This window comes from Schistocerca cancellata, chromosome 7, assembly GCF_023864275.1.
Source record: "Schistocerca cancellata isolate TAMUIC-IGC-003103 chromosome 7, iqSchCanc2.1, whole genome shotgun sequence".
In the NCBI taxonomy this organism is placed as follows: domain Eukaryota; kingdom Metazoa; phylum Arthropoda; class Insecta; order Orthoptera; family Acrididae; genus Schistocerca; species Schistocerca cancellata.
Window position 1 is genome coordinate 167,322,147 of NC_064632.1, and position 21,666 is coordinate 167,343,812.

Consider the following 21,666-nt stretch of genomic DNA (forward strand, 5'->3'; position numbering starts at 1 on the left):
ACGTTCCCTTCCCAAGGGTGTCCAGAACTCTGTCGCCAACAGATCCCGAGGGATGACCCCTGGAAGAATCCAGCTTTTATGCACGGAGTTTTGGAATATATTAGGTAGCACTTGCTGTCGCTTGCTTACCGATTGCGACAATGAGTTCAAGTTACATTATCATAACAGTTCAGTCACTGTCACAAAGAAGTATTCAAACGCAGATTTTGGAACACAGTTTTTCATGAAGCGGCATTACATGCGGTCAGGGACAAGGACGCTCATAATATAGTTTGCAGCGGTCAGGGTCGGAGGGAGGTGGGGGATGGGGTTTAGACCTGGGAGTATAGAGTAATTTTACTGTTTTGGAAGACGAATGGCGACTTGTACGTTGTTATAAAACAGTTTTAGTTCCAGACGTTGTTAAAAACCTGCTTAACACCGACTTTAAATCGTTTTCTTGAAATAAAGACACCAGACGATAAACTATCATTTTTCTCTTTTCCATGAGAGATTAGAAGGGGAATGGCAGCGGCCAACCCCCCGCCCCCCCCCCTCCCCCGGTCCCGTCCCCAGGTACGGGCGCCCTCTTCACCTGGCCCGGGTTTCAGTAAAATGCGAATCGTGGCCAACGTATATTATAACGTTGTTGTTGCTGTCGTAATTTTTGTTTTAATAGCGGGCCGACCGGTCCGCTGGAACAGTGAACAGAAAGATGAAAACACAAACACTCTCATTAAATAAAAGTCGGTACTTATCTTTATTAATGAAGATACAGAAACACAGTAGTGAACTCCGTGTCTACAGAAATCTGTCTAGTTCGAGTCGGAGCGGCTAGGTCAGCTAGGTCAACAAACAACAACTCTGCTGCGATGAACACACAACTGACTAGCAAGTACACAAATCGGTGGCGAGTATACAACTGAGCGGCGAATACAGAACTGTCCTAGCGCTCGCGACTCCAGCGCTTAAGAAGCCAGAAGCCAGCGGTGGCGCGCGCAGACTTGCGGCGATTTCCTGTCTCGCTGGCGCTGCTTATGCGGACGGCGTCCGGACTTTGATGCTGCCAACCTTTTGGCAGCGGGCTCGGTTGGCATTACTGGCTAGGATATAACAGTAATTATTCATGTTTGAACCCTACTGGACCACGCAACGTACACAACGAATTATTCCAGAAATTTTTTAGCTTTTCTGTGTATTGATATTACTTTTACCATCTCATAACAAGGCAACTGTCCAATCGTAAACTTTCTGGTAAGATGCAGGGTCAACCGGAACCATTTAGAGGTTTCTCAGGAATGCCATCTGAGTATTTAGGCATAGGGACCCACAGTCGCCGGCGACTCGGTACGGAATAATTATTTTTCGTTTGGTTTCTTACTCATTTAGTGTTGGTATATATATATATATATATATATATATGCTGAAAACAGCGTACAACAGTACAAATGCAACGGTATGCACTGTGTGTATCCTTCACATTCGCTGAGGGTATGTGCTGCTGTGTGCTGTTGGCAGTTATGCCCTCTTTAACTCTTGCCGTCACGTTTTCGGCCAGTACTGCTCTGGTTTTTTTTTTTTTTAGTGATGTATTTTTTGGCAGTGTTAGTTGCATAGTTGCACATTAACAGTGATACGTATCGATACTGTGGATAGGTTTATTGATGAAGAGTTGCCCAGTATGCTCGTCGTGTTATGGGTTCACTGAATACAAGGGAAGAACGGCACAGCGACCTTATGCTGAGCTATTACGCAGCTACAGCAGTCCACATTGTAGTACTTTCGCATCTGAGGCTCTCTGAATTACTCGGTGTTGTGTGATGTACGTTTTGGTTATTGCACATTATAGGGTTTCTCACTGTTATGAAGGTACTTTCACAGGAAGACGGGCTATTACGGTAAAACACTGTATAAAGCATAATTTCATCTTACACTGTTCCGAGTTTCCGCATGCCGTTGCTGCCTTACACCAAAATACTCAGGTGGTATCTCTCAGCAACATCAGAAAAATTTGTCGGTCTAGTTAACGTTCATCTTGTATTTATGAACTTCAGCATGCAACGGAAAAAGTTAATAAGCAACTTGTAAAATAATTCTGAAAAAGAAATGAGATTAAAAAAATGCCAACACTTCTAAAGGAAATAAATAAATGTCGTGTGACTATGGCCTCCCGTCGGTTAGACCGTTCGCCGGGTGGGAGTCCTTCGATTTGACGCCACTTCGGGAGTCGAACCCGGGCCCTTAGGATTGACATTCTGTCGCGCTGACCACTTTTTTTTCTTCTCTTTTTGATCCATATTGTTCGTTGAATTTGTTCGGTGCGGACGTCCGATGACACTCGTTTAGGTTCTACGTTGCTCCATTCACTCAGTTTTTTGTTACAGAGGGTAGCTAACCCTCTGACCGATCACACTGAGCTACCGTGCCGGCACCACTCAGCTACTGCGAGCGGACACTTCTAAAGGAAAATAGTGGGTATTATTCACAAAGCTATAGAACCATTTAATAGATATTTTTATGTACAGAGCAGCTGAAAACAACGACTGCATGAAAAGCAAAAATATAAATGTAAGGATAAAGATGACGAGGTATGTTTCTGTAACGTAAACAGGCCTAAAAGGAAAAAAGATGCTTCTTACGAAGTGTCCGTAAAGCGTAGTTACAATCGGCGTACATTACTAGGTTTGACTGTTGCTGGATACATGTGGCCCTTTAATTGGAATACAACACCACAGATTCATTACTCGTCGGTCTACAAAGAGTTACCAAAAGAAATAAATGGGTTGTTGAACAGACAGCACGTGATTATGATCACAAACATAAATGTAGTTGAAAAGGACAAGCAGGCAAATGTGACGAACATTCTTTCCTGATACCCGAGAAATAAGAGAAGACAGAGGTGGACGCAACGGGGATTGATGATGGTATGGAATGATAATGATGTGTATAGATGGAGGCCGAATTGCATGATAAACTTTTAAAGAGGGGCTGTATGCTGCAGTAAAAATCAAATGGCCGCCGATTGTGATGACGACTCTGACAATAGAGCAACTTGTTGACATGGCGCAAAGTAGTTGACCTATTACTTCCCTTGTTGCAATTTTTCTTATTGTCCAAAATCTTTGGGATTTTTTTCTATGGCCATTGTCAGCTAGTGTATTGGGTTTCTCGATTCAATAGATTATCCAATACGTAGAAGTGAACGCAGTTTGTGATGAACAAGTCCTAAAAGCACGAACAGTAGCGAAGACAGCGGATTTTTATAACCATTTCAGTTGCATGCGCTCACTCAGGTCTCGTTAATAAACGGGCCTTCCGGTTATACAGGCTGTTTCAAAATGAATATACGGGTTTTAAGGCTTTGTAGCACATATTACATTCACCTTACAATTATAAATAATACACGAAAAGAAAGAGAAAACACAAACAGTTTTTCTTACAATTATTCAATGTGAACACGTATCACACATCGAATAGACTGCCGAGCTGTTTCGAAACCTTGATCAATGTGTCAGGAGCAACTGTTGCAATAACACTGTTTCTAAAGTCGGATAGATCAGCTGTTATCGGAGGCACATACACATTATCGCGTCAGATCGTGTGTCGAACGTCGAGGTCGTGCACAAAATGCTGTGTCAACCGGCCCCTTGACGCCCAATCCACCAGTCGGATACAACGTCGCTTAAACAGTCGCGTACTGTGTTATGTCAGCGAGGCGGCGCACCATCTTGCTCCTAAATAAAGGTGCGTTGTTCAGCTTCTTCCCATTGAGGCACGGGCCATAGCTGTAGCACATCAAGATAAGAAACGTGTTACAGTTTATTTACCGAAAAGTAAACGCCCATAAACTTACCGCGGGGATATACCTTGGGGTTAAGCGTGAAAGGGCCAACGGTGTTGCCGTAGTGGTAACACCGGTTCCCGTCAAATCACCGAAGCTAAGCACTGTCGGGCTGGGCTAGCACTTGGATGGGTGACCATCCGGTCTGCTGAGCGCTGTTGGCAAGCGGGGTGCACTCAGCACTTGTGAGGCAACCTGAGGAGCTACTTGATTGAGAAGTAGCGGCTCCGGTCTCGGAAACCGACCCACGACCGGAAGAGCGGTGTGCTGACCACGTGCCCCTCCATACGCGCATCCAGTGACGCCTGTCGGCTGAAGATGACACGGCGGCCAGTCGGTACCTTTGGGTCTTCTTGGATTGTGCGAGAGGAGTTAAGAGTGAAAGACTCGCACTCGTTCAACACGTTTTTCAGTCACTCTTTGTCATTCCATTCTCTTCCCATCGCGCACAGGTATACAAACGTAACTGTTTGAGTTGCTATTTATTTGGTGTATTATATACAAATGTAAGTTGAACGTAATAAATGCTGCAACACCTTAAAACCGGTATGTTCATTTTGAAACACCCTGTATATACTGGGTGAACCATGAATCTCAGACAGTCTTAATCTTTTCTGAAACGATTCTAGGTCGCTAGACGAAGCTTCCAGTAAATAATAACACGCAAAGGCGAAATAATTGATATATTGCTAACAGGTATGACTTGTTTATCCACTGACATTCTGCAGCTACGAATCTTTTAGTCGAACGATATGCGAGGTGTGTGAGAAAAGTAATGAGACTGAATCTTATCTACCAAAGCTTTAATTTTTCCAAACAACACTTTTGTATCCTTTAAAGTGTATCCGTTTTCTTCTGAATATTCTCCAGAGTCCCAAAATGACGTCCTTTAAATACATTTTTCAGATCCAAGAAAATAAAAAGTCACAAGGACTCAGATCAGGTGAATAGGGGAGGGGGACTCTGGCATAACAAGAATGCTTTTCGAACTCAAAAATTCCTTGATGGGGGTGGCCGTGTGACATGGGGCGCTTGTCTGCAATGTCCGGTCTCATCCGATTCACCCTTTCTCCTGAGCCTTGCAAGGAAATCTTTGTAAAACACTTGGTTGGCAGTTTGTCCAGGAGGAACAAGTTCTTTATGCACGATACCCCTACTGTCAAAAAAGCATACCAGCATTGTTTTGATCTTTAATTTGCACATTCCAGCTTTTTTCGCTCGAGTGTGCCGCTCTTCACTTTTCCGCTTGTCTTAAAAATCCAGGATCCATCACCTTTGGTCGCACGATTGTACCATCGTGGTCATCGCCAGTCCTTTTAAGAAGATCAACGCACACATTTCTTCGATTGTCCTTCTGATCATTTGCGAGGTTTTTCTGCACAATTTTGGCGCTAATCTTTCGCACGTGCAAATCTTCGGTCAAAATGCAGAAGTTCTGCGTTTTCGTCGGTTTTTTTAGTTGAAGGTCTCCCTAAGCGAGGTTCATCTTCAATGTGTTTTCAGCTTTCCAAAATGATTTGTGCCAGGGAAACAACTTTTGCTCTGGATAAGAAATGTGCCCCAAGGGCCAGTTTCAACTTCCCAAAGGTAGCACTAGCGTATTCCCCAAGTTTAACACAAAACTTGCTATCATAACGTTGCTGTAAATCCTGCAGTTCCGTTTTTCGTAACACACAACAGAAACACAACACTGATGACGCTCACAGAAATCACGCAATGGTTGTACGAAGATAGAACGAAGATAGAACTCGGACTGAGCATCTGGAAGGGATGAACACACCAGCCTACGCAGGCAGAACAATACAGCGTTGCCAGATCGCTCACAGTGTTTGTCAGTCTCATTGCTTTTCTCCCACACCTCATAGGTGTATTAAGCACAACCTGAACATCTAGAATGATACCAATACAGTCAAAGTTATCAAACTTCGTCAAGATAATCATTTCATAACTGATATTAGATGTTCAGATTTTCGTTGCTTTAGAATGTTCGTCATCGGCATCGCTATATGTTCTGATCCCAAAGGGCATGAATTCACTCTTCTATTCGTTGTGGCTTGGAAAATTTATTGTCATGCCCGAAATGCACTGTGCGTCAGTAATGAAGATGGATGCGTGGAGGCTGGGATGGGTGGACATGTCTTCCCATCGCATCCCAGACTGAGGACGACAAATGAGTGAGAAATTAGGGGGCTGGGTCGATCAATCAAGCACCTGTACATTTCTTAATGCGTTTGCGGTGTGAACTGAAGTCTGGGAGCTTGCATTATCTGCTTGGAATATGCCATTTTGTAACTTGATCACGAAGCGTATGACAACGACGTTTTCCATTCTTGCCACATACTGGGAAGCATTCAGTTTCCCTTTAACAGCTACCAGATTCATGCTGTTGTCACATCCAATTGCTGTCCATACAACTATTTCAGGAGATGGAGGGGTGAGGATCTGTAGAATTACTTTCAGTAACCTTTCAGCAGTTCGTATGCAAACACGTTGACGTCAACCTGACCGCTACAGACAGAAACTGAACACAATTTAGAATGCCCCTCAGTGTTCCAGATGAGTCTCACTGTACACAATGCAAGTTTCTGTTGTCTATGTGTTGTGTCTGAAACACGGTAGGTCCTTCCTCCTTTCATTTTTGTTTTTATTATGGCATTTAATGAAATGGGTTGACAGTGGCTGTGAACTGCATTCTTCGGCATCAAGTTGCACTGGCTAATCAGAGGCTATGGATCTTTCCTTCTGTTGGCTAAGATTTTGCGAGCTGATTTGCTACCGATATGTACGGTGAGAAGTGCTACTCGGAACATTACCGCAGAACCGCTTTAATGGGTTGGAATTCGGGAAGTCGGATGTGGCTGACTGCAGGTAGAATGGCATGGAGCGCACGCTGGCTGCTGGGTGCTTTTATTCAATGGGCGAGGCCTGAGCGACAGCCGAGGCGATGGGGAGTCGCCAAGCGGCCAGTGATGTATCGCTGTTAAAGCGCGACGGTGCATTCTTCCCATTGATAGCCGGTGTGCTGTTCATAGCTTTCAAGCCATCTCGCATGACGGTCCAGCACCTTTCTAAATTGTTGCCCGTCAGTTTTGTGGAATCAGCAGGTATTTGTGGGCCGGAAGGCCGAGAACCTTTGTCAGAGAACCGTACCTGCTAGCATTATAAAACGTCTCTCCACGTAGTCAAAGGTAGTACTGCACTGCTTCGAGCCTGATAGTCCGTTTTCTGAGAGTTTTAGTTCTCGGGCTAAGTGATTTCCCGCATGTGCTAAAAATGAGTATCATTATTGGAAATCATATGGTGACATCTGAAGATGTACTCGGGGCATCAGTAACTTTTGGTAGCAAGCAACTCTGTATGAAGAGGGACTTTTGCCCATGTCTTGGAGAGAGGCAGAGTACGGAGTTTTGATAACACGATTGGCGTGGAGCAAATCCTGCCACGTGCAGTTTTCAATTGGAGTTTTTTTCGAGCTGCTACATGTGGATGACTTTTGGGAGTTTGTGTGGTTATGATAGTCTGAGACTCTGTTTGAGTATGACATGGTCTACTCATAACAGAGTTTGTCCAGATCGGAGATCGAGTTGGAGTCCAACGTTCGAGGGTGGGGGCGCCCTGGTCGCGGACTTCAGATTTTTGCACCGCTGAGCACAAAGTTCACTCGCGATGATAGCTGTTTGTGGTGAGCACATTTGCAGCTCCAGCACACAGGCAAGTTTCCGTTTTACGTTACACCCTCAGCACCGTATTCTTTTGGCCTGCGTCAGCAGTTGTTCACTTAATGCATGTAGCACGGCCTTACGATTTAGTGGTTCACAATGACTGTCACGTAAGACAGATAGACAGCGTTAACGTTTCTACTCACAGAAGGAGACATCGTATAGAGAATTCCAGTCCTTCACGCCAGCATTACTAACTAACCATTACTATTGACATAACTGAGATTTTTAGGTGTTTTATTGGATCTGTGTTCCTTTTGTATCATTATTTTGGAACATCAGCATTAACGTTTCTACTCACAGAAGAAGACATCATGTAGGGAATTCCAGTCCTTCATGCCAGCATTGCTGACCAACCATTACTATTGACATAACTGAGATTTGCAGGTGTTTCATAGGATCTGTGTTTCTTTTGTATCACTATTTTGGAACAGCATATTCCTTGCAATAAATGAATTGTTTCAGTGAATTACCTTTTTCATTACAGTAGAGAAGTTTCCTTATTCATGAATGTGGCACTGTTTGTTGGATATTTAATGTCACTCACTGTTTTACCATAACTCAGGGTTAACTACAAAGGGCACAAAATATTAATACACGTCACGTCCGTTGCACGCTGATTTCAGTAGTTTATCTTAAGGATGGTTCGGTGTCAGGGCTCATTCCAGTGCAGAAATTAATCACAGGTAATTCCCAAATTAACGTTCTACTGGGCATCTCATATGGTATTAGCAGTAAACTACACGTGAAAACTCGGCACCTCAACCCAGCTGCAAGTGGTCGCTTCAGTCCGGAACCACGCGCCTGCTACGGTCGCAGGTTCGAATCCTGCCTCGGGCATGGATGTGTGTGATGTCCTTAGGTTAGTTAGGTTTCAGTAGTTCTAAGTAGTAGGGGACTGATGATCTCAGATGTTAAGTCCCGTAGTGCTCAGAGCCATTTGAACCATTTTTTGAACCACGACGGATTTAAGTTTACAAATACCTAACGTCGTAGCCTTGTTGTCTCGCTATACCAGTGAACGTGATTGCACTACTACAACTAATTATGAAAGTTTTTATTACATATTCGCGGTTTTTCTTCGGTTTCCACGATCTAAAGATGGTCGTAGGAAACAACCGCAACGAGACTGGTGCTTCGACATTATAAGGAAACTAATGCGGTGAATACATTAAAAAATTTTGAAATTAAAAAATTCCTCGTCGATTGTAATGCAATGCCTTATTTTTGTTTGCATGAAATATAGATATTAGGCTAGTACTGGGATCAAATGCCAATCAATCAGTTTCACCTTTGAGGCGTTTGGTCGAAACTGTTCATGGTGTAACACTTCCTTTTTCGTCGGTATCAGTACAGTATTGATTTCTTGAGGTCATCTGATATTCACATAAGTAGTAAATGTAACATTTTATGCACTGAATTGCCAAAGAAACTGGTTTAGGCACGCATATTCAAATAGAGACATGTAAACATGCAGAATATGACGCTGCGGTCGTCAATGCCTATGAAAGAAAATAAGTGTCTGGCGTAGTTATTAGATCGGTTACTGCTGCTACAGTGGCAGATTATCAAGATTTAAGTGAGTTTCAACGTGGTGTTATAGTCAGTGCACGAGCGATGGGACACAGTATCTCCGACGTAGCGAGGAAGTGGGGATTTTTCCGTACGACCATTTCACGAGTGTACCGTGAATATCAGGAATCCGGTAAAATATCAAATCTCCGACATCGCTGCGGCCGGGAAAATAACCTGCAAGAAGGGGACCAACGACAACTGAAGAGAATGGTTCAACGTGACAGAAGTGCAACGCCTCCGCAAATTGCTGCAGATTTCAATGCTGGACCATCAACAAGCGTCAGGGTGCGGACCATCCAACGAAACATCATCGATATGGGCTTTCGGAGTCGAAGTTTACTCGTGTACTCTTGATGACTATACAACACAAAGCTTTAAGCCACACCTGGGCCCGTCAACGCCGACATTGGACTATTGAAGATTGGAAAATGTTGCCTGGTCGGACGAGTCTCGTTTAAAATTGTATAGAGCGGATGGATGTGTGCGGTTATGGAGCCAACCTCATGAATCCATGGACCGCGCATGTCAGCAGAGGACTGTTGAAGCTGGTGGAGGCTCTGTAATGGTATGGAGCGTTTGTAGTTGGAGATATTGGACCCCTGATACGTCTAGATACGACTCTGAGAGGTTACACATACATAAGCATCGTTTCTGATCACCTGCGTCCATTCATCTCCATTGTCGATTCCGGCGAACTTGGACAATTCCAGCTGGACAACGCGACACCCCAGAAGTCCACAATTGCTATAGAGTGGCTCCAGGAACACACTTGTGAGTTTAAACACTTCCGCTGGTCACCAAACTCCCCAGATATGAACATTACTGAGCAAATATGGGATGCCTTGGAACTTGCTATTCAGACGAGATCTCCACTCCCTAACTCTCTTATGGATTTATGGACAGCCCTGCAGGATTCATGGTGTCAATTCTTTGCAGCACTACTTCAGACATTAGTCGAGTGCATGTCACGTCGTGGTACGGCACTTCTGCGTGCTCGCGGGGGCCCTACATGATATTAGGCAGGTGTATCAGTTTCCTTGCCTCTTCATGTATGTAGGAGAAGCACACTTATTGCCGGGGATGAGGGTAAACTCGCAGCAGTGGCGGCACATGGTGTACGCCAGAACACTACACATTAAAGTGAGGGTCAGTGAAGTAAATTGGTAGTCCTCTCGCCGTGTTTCTGCGGTGGTGCGTGAAGCTGAGTAACAAGGCCACAATTCCCGGGGTCGGCAGCAGCTGAGCCATTAATGGTGCTGCCTGTTGTAGCACCTGACACTGTGTTCCCACGCGACGTGCCCACCGGTCCGCGAAATTGCCGACCTTCCGAGGCAGTTCTCGGATAAGCGCCTGCTTCTACCCTGCACTCTGCTGTCGTTCTTGCAAGGAGGCGTTCTGCAGAAACCGATCAAACAGTACACAGGCGAGGATCCAAGAAGAAGGGGTGAGGAATGTGGGAGAAGAGTTTTATGCGGGTTATCTCCCTACCCCACTTAAAAGGGACTGACCAAAAAAAAAAAAAAAAGATCGCAACACCAAGAGGGCTTTGTGTGACATAAACGAAAGTTAGTAGGCACATGTCTATTGAAATCTCGTATTAGTCACATAAGTGTCGCTAGTAGCACCACTATGAGGATGCAAATCAAATTTGCTTCAAATTCACACTGTAGTGGTCGTGACTGTTAATTACCTTAGAGATCTGATGCGGTGAGTTGATGTTAGTCAAGAATACCTTTAAGGCGAAGAAGACGCCAATATCAACACATCACTGACTTTGGACAAAATCCTGTAATAGGGCTACGAGAAGTTGGATGTTCCTCCCGCGGTATTGCAGAAAGTCTTGGCAGGAATGCAGCCAATGTACGTAACTGTTGGCAGCGGTGGTCATGAGAATGTACGGTCGCAGGAAGACCGCGATCCGGACGGCCACGTGGCACTACCGAGAGGGAAGAGCATCTTGTCGGGCGCATGGCTCTGGCGCCTCGTGCTACATCTGCAGCAGCGATTTGAGCAGCAGTTGGAACCACAGTAACACAACCTAATGTTACAAACCACTTACTTCAAGGACAACTCAGAGCCAGACGCTCCGTAGTGTACATTCCACTGATCTCAAACCACCGCTATTTGTGATGTCAAACGAGAATTCATTGAGAGGGCAGAGTGGAGCTCTGTTACGCTTTCTCATGAAAGCCAGTTCTGCCTCAGTGCCGTGTGCTTGTTGGGAGGAGGCCAGTTGAGGACCTGCAACCAATCTGTCTGCGTGCTAGACACACTGAACCTACACCTGGTGTTACAGTCTGGGAGGCGTTTTCGTGTGACAGCAGGAGCATTCGGATTACTATTCCATGCACCCTGAGTGCATATTTGTACGCCAACCTGGTGATGCGACTTGTTGTACTGCCGTTGATGAAGGAGCATTCCAGGCGTTGTTTTCCAACAGTTTAACACTCGCCCGCATACCGCTGTTGTTATCTAACATGCTTTACAGAGTGTCGATATGTTGCCTTGGCCCATTCGATCAACAGATCTGTCTCCAATCGGGCACATGTGGAACATCATCGCACGAAAACTTATGTGTCCAGAAAGAGATTTTTACTCGGCAGCGGAGTGTGCGCTGAAATCAACGCACACTCCGCTGCAGAATGAAAATCTCATTCTGGAAACATCCCCCAGGCTGTGGCTAAGCCATGTCTCCGCAGTATCCTTTCTTTCAGGAGTGCTAGTTCTGCAAGGTTCGCAGGAGAGCTTCTGTAAAGTTTGGAAGGTAGGAGACGAGATACTGGCAGAAGTAAAGCTGTGAGGACCGGGCGTGAGTCGTGCTTCGGTAGCTCAAATGGTAGAGCACTTGCCCGCGAAAGGCAAAGGTCCCGAGTTCGACTCTCGGTCGGGCACACAGTTTTAATCTGCCAGGAAGTTTCAACTTATGTGTCATCCACAAACAGTATTAAGCATCCATGAATTGGTCGACCAAGTGCAACAGGTTTGGAACTCCATCCCACAAACTAACATCGGACATCTGTACAACGCAAATACATGCACGCTTTCATGGTTGCATTCAACATTCTGGCGGTTACACCGGTTACTCATGTACTAGCATTTCACATTTACAATGGCTTTTCTCGTGCTTACATTAACCTATCATCTTGTTTTTTTTTCTTTTATTGAGAGGAGAGGAGAGGAGAGGAGAAAAAAGGGGGAATAGCGCAGACGCTAGAAGGAGTGGGGAAGGCAGAGGAGGGGAAAAACCTGTCACCGTGCATTGTTAATCGCTTGAATACGCTACCCAGACGAACGTATTCGCGAATTCATTACTCTACATTAATTACTTTTTGGTGTTGGTCATTTTTTCTGTCAATTTTGAGATTTGTAGGCTAACTTTCAGACAATGATGTAGCATGAAAACTAAGACTCTCGAAAACTCCAAGGAACTCAAGAAATTACGAGCTGTGTTTAACACAGAATGCTCAATCTGATCAAAAGTACTGGCTCATACATATAGTACGCAGTTCTCCACTAGATGTCATGAGAGGCGGACCCGCCAATATAAATGGATGCGGGGTATATTTTCATCACAGAAGCAGCAACGGCAGAATTGGTCTGTCACGAGATCTCAGTGACATGGAACGAGAACTACTCATTCGATTTAATCTTATTAACATATCCATCGCGGACATTTCAAAGTTGGCATCGCGGTATAATCGTTGATATTTCTCAGCACGTCTTTACCCATCGCGAATCTTGAATTTTCCTTATTCTGAATGTGACATTATCTCCTGTGCTGATCTGAACCACATTTACGCGGATTCATCTAAACGCAGAGTTCACAGATAGGTTTTTGTGGAAGACTTGCGGAAAGCTGGAGTACGTCTACCGTCGTGATTTACTCGATTTGTAACAACTACTTGAAGTGTATTGTAATTTGTATGGCTGTATAGCGCACACATAAAAAAAGAATTTGTGTCACCACGGTTCCTAGAGTTCCGAAACCTGTACAGGAAATTGGAATATATATCAACATAAATATCATTTCCGCCCTTTCTATTGCTCATGAAAACCGCACATTGCATGTTGTACCACCATACAGCGAGACCCACAGAAGAGGTGGTCCACATTGCTGTACACATCGGCACCTCTAATACCAGGTCGGGAGTGAAATTGCGCATTATGCAGCCTATTGCCTACAGTATGAGTCGTAACATGACGTCTTGGGACTGCACGAAAAGCATTATTCAACATGGTGGTGTTGGTGTCACGGTTCATCCGAGCCATAATCCTTTGGTAGTGCTCATCAACTGCTGTAGTAGCCCTTGCGCGGCCTGAACGAAGCATGTCATCGACAGTTCCTGTCTCTCTATATCTCCTCAATGTCCGAACAACATCGCTTTGGTTCACTCCGAGAAGACTGGACACTTCCCTTATTGAGAGCCCCTCCTGGCACAAAATAACAATGCGGACGCGATCCAACCGCGGCATTGACCGTCTAGGCAAGGCTGAACTACAGACAACACGGGCCGTGTACCTCTTTCCTGGTGGAATGACTGGAACTGATCGGCTGTCGGATCCCCTCCGTCTAATAGGCGCTGCTCATGCATGGTTGTTAACATCTTTGGGCGGGTTTTTGACATCTCTGAACAGTGAAAGGGACTGTGTCTGTGGCGTCCATCTTGGGGAGTTCTGGGAACCGGGGTGATGAAAAACTTTTTTTGATGTGTGTATTTTTCCTGCCAAATGCGAAATAAAAAAATAAGCGCACTGCTTCACCGAAGTGTAACGAGATCTGCATGACCTGGTGGTACCACTGGAGGATATCCACAAACGCATCCTGCTCAAGAAGAAATTCCAGGAGCACCATGGTTTCCAAGATACTAAAACTAAAAACCGGCGAAACGGGGACTCTAGCGAGGGAGGAACAGCACAGGAAAAGAATGCGGGAACATTGGGTTACACTTAAGGCCCTGGTTCAAGGAAAATGAAAAGTGAAGTTGAAATAGCGTAATCTGGAGATGGCCGATATTGCAAAAAGAAAGGAACGCACTGCAGGACACAAGGCAAGGTGGACGTATCAGATCGGCTTCGTGGTACCAAAAATCGTTTTGTAATTCACCTCTATTTAGACACTGTTTCATTTTAATTGTAGAGCCATTTCTCCACCTCTCTGCTTGCAGCGTTATCTTGGCACCGGAAGCGAACACCGTCCTCTTCTTCGGATAACATTTATCTCTCCCAATTATTAATTATTTTACTAACGAAGACATTTGCTCATACTTCGATCTTTAACGTCTATTTGTTGATGTGCTCTTCTCAGCTTTATTGATGGAATCAAAACATCATTTCAAATGTATTTCAACTGAACTGCCTTTAGCAGGGAAACTTTTCTAGGTATTGCCTTCAGACACCACATAACTTTCTTGATTTATATCTCATTTTCAGTTAACTAATCTAAGTGCAAGTCGCACATACCATATTCTGTCAGATCTGCATGTTTCAACTGAACTGCCTTCAACAGGGAAACTTTTCAATGTGTTCCCTTCAGACGCCACATAATTCTCTTGATTTATATGTCATTTCCAGTTATCTAACCTAAGTACAAGTTGCACATACCATATTCTGTCACATCTGCATTGCACGTATCTTTCATATAAGATACGCTTACACTGATGAGTTATGTTAGAATTATTATAATATACACCTTCATGTGCTTTATGGTCAAGGTCCCCTTTATTGTCCTGTTGCGCTATGAAAGTTGCTTCACTACCTCATGTTTCACGGGGTGTTGTTCAGTTTTAGGTCAATTTTCATACAAAGGGGAATATTTTTCACGATATTGATATTGGAATCATAACTTGCTATGCATCCACAGGTTAAAGTTAAAAATATGTGTCACCTTTCTCTTCGTTTTCATATGGAAAGTGCTACTCAAGATTAAGTGGCTAGCGACATTGTCCAAGGGAATCACTTTGCTGTTTCCTGTGCGTTTGCCGGGAGAACATTCAAGACAAAAATTGCAGGATTTTCCACTGTATAAGCAGGTAGAAAGGGTCGAACTGTTACGCAGCTCTAAGTCACGTGAGCTGAGGAACTTTTCACAACAGCCTCACATACAGTGTGACGCCGTATAATGATACAGACTTTGATGATTGGGAAGGATAAATGTTTTAATTTGAGGTAATGACACTAGTCCAGAAACGACCCTGTCGAAAGGTATAAGCTAAAAATTTACTCAGTTCCCTCTTAGCACCGTTTAGTGTGGAAACTGAGGGCCCCAACTTCTGAACCCTGATCATGACGGACAGAATTCCCTCTGAATATTCCCTAGCACCCTCAAATAACTTCCCCTGTTGATGGACCAGTAATGGTCCACGTAACGTGATGGCAGAGAGCCCGAAAATCCCAGAACTAAAGTACAGTAGTAATGAATTCCATTTAGGTGCACAAGTTTCACAAGCTGCTTCGTTTACAATAGTTCTTCGTAATGGCGACCCCCAACGTCAATTCACGCATGTCATCGTCGCACGAAGTTCTGTTGTACTGGTTGTAACATCCCCAGTGCCGTTTGAACAGTGTCGCAGGCAGCGAGAAGTCTTGCCAGGAGATCCTCTTCAGTCTGGACAGCTGCCTCGTACGCAACACTTGTAAGAAGATATCAAGAGGGATGAGATCAGGTGGACGTGCTGTCCACGTAACAGGACCTCCTCTGCCTGTTTACTTTACAAGGAGTGTCTCATTCAAGTGTTCACGAATTCTCAGTCCAAATTAAGGTAGGACTCAATCATGTTGAAACCACATCTGTTGACGAAGAACAAGTGGGTTACGTTCCATGAACCTGGGTCGTCGTGTATTTCCCTGTCAGAAGAAGTCGAACGATTTTAGCGGATAACTTTCGACTTCGTCGTTTCCAGACCAGTGTCTTTCACCTCTACTTGAGGCATTTATCCTTCACTATCGTACCTGAGAGTTTTTAACATCATCACTGTAACAACCTGAAAAAGATTTTCCCAGCATTAAAGCCGTGTCATATTTTGATTGAAACTTGAGCTTTTCAAAATATTACACTTTTTTATCATCAGGAGGTGACTGATAGCTGGGAACAATGAGTGTCTCTTATATGGTAGAGACGTCAGTCACCTCCTGACAGTAAATGGTGGAAAGGGGTGGTGTGTTCGAAAGCTCCAGTTCAAAACCAAGAAACTACTATACATGTAAGTCTTCTGATTTTTTTCACCGTTGCTATACTTGGAATTCCAACATGGGCAGTTAAATTTTGTAGAGGGACGCAATCTTTCGGACTTTTCCTTCTTACAGAGAAGAGTGAGTGTGAGAAGTCATCTGTACCAGGCGTCTGACCTGCGTGGTGACGTAGTCCCCGAAGCCGATGGTGGCAAAGGAGACGAAGCAGAAGTAGAGCGCCTCGAAGAAGGACCAGTCCTCGACAGGCGAGTAGACGGCAGCCGCGCACGACGCCACGCACACCGACGCCGCCGCCAGGTACAGCATCACCTGCGCAGGTACACCACGGACTCACTTAGCACCTGCCTACCGAGAAATACGCTTGCAGCGATGGCCAGTCTGGAGCTAGCATACGGGCGCACCCACTCTGTGTCGAGCGACACACAGGGGTGTTCCGAGCCACTCCAGTGCAGTCGTTGAATGTGGGTCTCGGAATGTACCCCATATACACTACTGGCCCTTAAAACTGCTACACCAAGAAGAAATGCAGATAATAAACGGGTATTCATTGGACAAATACATTACACTAGAACTAACCTGTGATTACATTTTCACGCTGTTTGGGTGCACAGATCCTGAGAAATCAGTAGCCAGAACAACCACCTCTGGCAGTAATAGCGGCCTTGATACGCCTGGGTATTGAGTCAAACAGATCTTGGATGGCGTGTACAGGTAAGGCTGCCCATGCAGCTTCAACACGATACCACAGTTCATCAAGAGTAGTGACTGGCGTATTGTGGCGAGCCAGCTGCTCGGCCACCATTGACCAAACGTTTTCAGTTGGTGAGAGATCTGGAGAATGTGCTGGCCAGGACAGCAGTTGAACATTTTTTTCTTTATCCAGAAAGGTCCGTACAGGACCTGCAACATGCGGCCGTGCATTATCCTGCTGAAATGTAGGGTTTCGCAGGTATCGAATGAAGGGTACAGCCACGGGTCGTAACACATCTGAAATGTAACGTCCACTGTTCAAAGTGCCGTCAATACGAACAAGAGGTGACCGAGACGTGTAACCAATGGCACCCCATCCTATAACGCCGGGTCATACGCCAGTACGGCGATTACGAATACACGCTTCCAATTAGCGTTCACCACGATGTCGCCAAACATGGATGCTACCATCACGATGCTGTAAACAGAACCTGGATTCATCCAAAAAAATGACATTTTGCCATTCGTGCGCCCAGATTCGTCGTTGAGTACACCATCGCAGGCGCTCCTGTGTGTGATGCAGCGTCAATGGTAACCGCAGCCATGGTCTCCGAGCTGATAGTCCATGCTGCTGCAAACGTCGTCAAACTGTTCGTGCAGATGATTGTTGTCTTGCAAACGTCCCCATATGTTGATTCAGGGATCGAGACGTGGCTGCACGATGCGTTACGGCCATGCGGATAAGATGCCTGTCATCTCGACTTCTAGTGATACGAGGCCGTTGGGATCCTGCACGGCGTTCCGTATTACCCTCCTGAACCCACCGATTCCATATTCTGCTAACAGCCATTGGATCTCGACCAACGCTAGCAGCAATGTCACGATACGATAAACCGCAATCGCGATAGGCTACAATCCGACCTTTATCAAAGTCGGAAACGTGATGGTACGCATTTCTCCTCCTTACACGAGGCATCACAACAACGTTTCACCACGCAACGCCGGTCAACTGCTGTTTGTATGTGAGAAAACGGTTGGAAACTTTCCTCATGCCAGCACGTTGTATGTGTCGCCACCGGCGCCAACCTTGTGTGAATGCTCTGAAAAGCTAATCATTTGCATATCACAGAATCTTCTTCCTGTCGGTTAAATTTCGCGTCTGTAGCAAGTCATCTTCGTGGTGTAGCAATTTTAATGACCAGTAGTGAATGTCATTGTTAGGTACAATGTTGCTGCGTACTGGATAAAAAAAGGTAAATACACGAAATTCACTGAAAATAACTTTTTGTTTTCCTGACTGTTTTGATAGAGCAGACAACACATTTCTCTGCTATGACAAGCTCTTCAACTCAGAGTAGCACCTACACTTAGCTACCTCAATCAATCCATCTGATCAAAAGTATTTGGACACCTACTAATGGGCATTAATATGGCTATGTCTACCCTTGGCCTTTATGACGGTTTATATCCTGCTAGGCAACATCCAACGAGGTGTCTGAATGTTTGTGTGTGAGTGGCTGCCCATTCTGCCTGAGGAACCAAATTCTGAGAAGGTAGCGATGCTGGGGTCTGGAGTGCAGTCAAGATTCTACCTCATCGCGAAGGTGCTCCATTGGCTTCATGTCGAGACTCTGGGCTGGCCAATCTGCTTTAGGAATGTTTTTGTCCATATAGCACTGCGTCAATGATACTGTTTTATTACAAGGTGCTCTGTCATGCTCATATGAGTACAAACAGTCATCTCCAAACTGTTCCTTGACTCTATGTAGTATACATTGCCATAAGGTATGTTCATGGTCAGCATTTAGTGTTCTCTTAAGCATGGTAATAGGAAAACACCTAATCACGAAAACTTCCCCATACGGCAACACCACCTCCCCACTTCACTTTTGACAGTACATATGATGGCACGCAATGTTCTCGAGGCATCAAACCCTTCCATCGGATTGCCACAGGGTACAGCGTGATTCATCGCTCCAGGTCACTCGTTTCCAGTCTTCCACAGTCCAGTGGCATCCCCTTTATACATCATCTCAAGGGTCGCCTAGCACTGACTGGAGCAATGTGTGGCTTACGAGAAGCTGCTCGGACCATTGTACCCATTTGTTTTTAACTTCCTGCGTACAGTCATTGCCTTACCTGGACTGCTAGTAGCACTTTGGAACTCACAGGTAATTCCTTCCGCTGACTTCATGTGCTTTTTTACAACCACACTCCATAATGGTCGACAGCCCCCGTCCGTCAGCACGTGAGGTCAGCCTGGTCTTTGTTTACCTGTGCTGTTCCTTCACGTGACCACATTACAATCACATCACCAATAGCCAACAAGCTCAGCTTTAATGTGGTTGGAACGACCCAGATGCATTTGTTACTCAGGTGACCTGCAATGACTAGTCTACATTCGAAGTCACTGAGCTATCCTGACCGGTCCTATCTGCTGGTACCGCCTCTCTGCTGACAGTGCAATACTCCTGGTCTTCTTTCATTCTGATGGACCTGCCTCCTTTGACGTCTAGTGGTCAAATCCAAGTTACTAAACTGTGTCCAGATATTTTTAATCAAGTACCGGTACTGTATTTGTGGTACATATTCCTATGTCTGTCTTCCGCTACAGATTTTACTCTCTGCAGATCCTTCCGCTACTCTGTTATTCTCTGATGCCTCAACATGTCCTAGCTTTCTGTATCTTCATCAGTATTTTCCTCATATTTTTTTCTTCGCTGATTTTGCGGGGAACCTCATTTCCTATCTCACCAGTACACTTAACTTTCAACCTCTTCCTTCAGCAAGACATCGCACGTATGATGTTCCTGTCGCCTACAATGTTGATTTTACAGATTTGAGGCTGGATACCAGGGAGATTCAATGGGACAACAAGTGCAGATGAGTCTACTCTTTCTCTTCCCAAGCATTTAACATAGACCGTATCATTCCCAGTCATTGCACGGTACGTCTTCTGACAAGACACTACCAGTACATTACTCATGTCCAACTCATACTCACCCTGAATGGCGTATGGGTGTATGGAGATGAGGGACGTCAGAATATATTGATCTCCACTGAGCCCTATTTAACACATCTTGACAGACTGTAACGTTTTAATCCGATTTTTCCATGACTATAAGAGACCCTGTAACCAACAAAATCTCCAACAGACTGATAGCACAATATTAGGAGAGGTATGGTGCACATTTCCCAGCGTGCTGCATATGTAAAACAGGGACTCTGTCAGCGCGAATGCACAGTCAGGGTCAGGCAGTGGAAATAAGGTGACGTGTTGTATCTGGAGCTCACACTCACGTATTTAGGCGGCCACTATACTTATCAACGTCCAGACTTACAGAGCCACCTAGCCAACAGCAGAAGGAAGTTTCCACATCTGGCACAGGTGAAACACTTAGGTTTCAATAGGCATTAATACTGTATTGCTATTATAGTTATAATAACGGCAGCTGTAAGACTATTTTCAACACAAAATACACGCTTAGCCTTATAATGCAGGATAACATTGGCTATGTGATACTAGAAACTGCTCTGATAATAGAATACAGACTACGTTTTTATGGCCTGAGACAAATGTGAAGGATCGTATAGAAGTAGACACCAATTGAGTAGCAACTAAATATGGGCAAGTAGCGGTGGAGTGTAGATTTTTTTTCCTTTATCGTTATTTCAACCCCCATCACCCCATATGGGCGGGCAGGGGGGGGGGGGCTGTCAATAATACAGTCAACTTGCTCTTCAGAGAACTGACAAGTAAATGCAATCAGGTGAAATATTAATAAACAGTAAGGAGAGATAATCATGATGAGCTAAAAAAATAAAAAAATTAAATATGCATATGTAGTAGACATGACTTCTTTCGCTTATAGTTAAAAACAGTTGTGAGAGAAGGTGTAAAACATATAGACAATAGGATTACATTTAAAAACGTTTTAATAAACCATGATATTAAAAAGAAGTGCTCCACTGGCACTAAAGCTGGAAGGACCTAGCCCAATGGACATTGTCTGTTGCTGAGGGAAGAGGTCGGTCATTGAGGAGGGTAGAAGGGAGATGGTATATGGTAGGAGGACTGGTGTGGATGTATCGATGGGGTAGAAGTGGCTGTTGGAACACAAGATGGATTGGAGTGGAAGGGTATTGATGAGGCCAAAGTTTGATGAAGAAAAGGGTTTAGGGAAAGAAAGATGGAAGGGGAAGAAGGGGAATTGAGAAAATATCTGGAAGGGAGGGAGAGGGATCCCTGATGAAGTGGAGCAGGTGGGGTAAGTTTAAAGTTAATAGGAGGTATAAATGTCGGTATGGAGCTCATGATCTAGTAGAGGGGGTGTATGAATTTCCTTGGGGAGAGTATGTGGATGGTGTGTAGGTGTGGAGTTGGAGAGATGTGTTGGCAGAGAAGCGGCAGCGTACTAGGATTGGAAAGTAGGGAGGAAATTGTAGGATTATTCGAGTCGAGTTTGTGGATGATGTAGGTTGCTCAGAGGTGTTCAGTGTGAATGAGGAGAGCTGGGAATTTAATGAGTTGTTAAGGGTTCCATATGGGGAAGATAGTTGGAATGCGAATCAGAGTGCATGGTGTTCAAGGATCTGGAGATTTGTAGAACTTAGAGATCCAGGGGTTAGATACCATTCAACATTTGCATAGCAAAGGATGAGTCAGATCAAGTT

At 44.8% G+C, this 21,666-nt stretch overlaps 1 protein-coding gene across 1 annotated transcript in view; it reads right to left on the minus strand.

The window, feature by feature from the left end:
- LOC126092687 (potassium channel subfamily K member 13-like) overlaps window positions 1-21,666 on the minus strand; it is a 459,545-nt gene that overhangs the window by 61,079 nt on the left and 376,800 nt on the right. Inside the window, exon 5 of the mRNA XM_049908410.1 lies at window positions 16,459-16,611. Coding sequence (XP_049764367.1) covers window positions 16,459-16,611 — 153 coding nt within the window. The remainder of the gene's footprint in view (window positions 1-16,458; window positions 16,612-21,666) is intronic.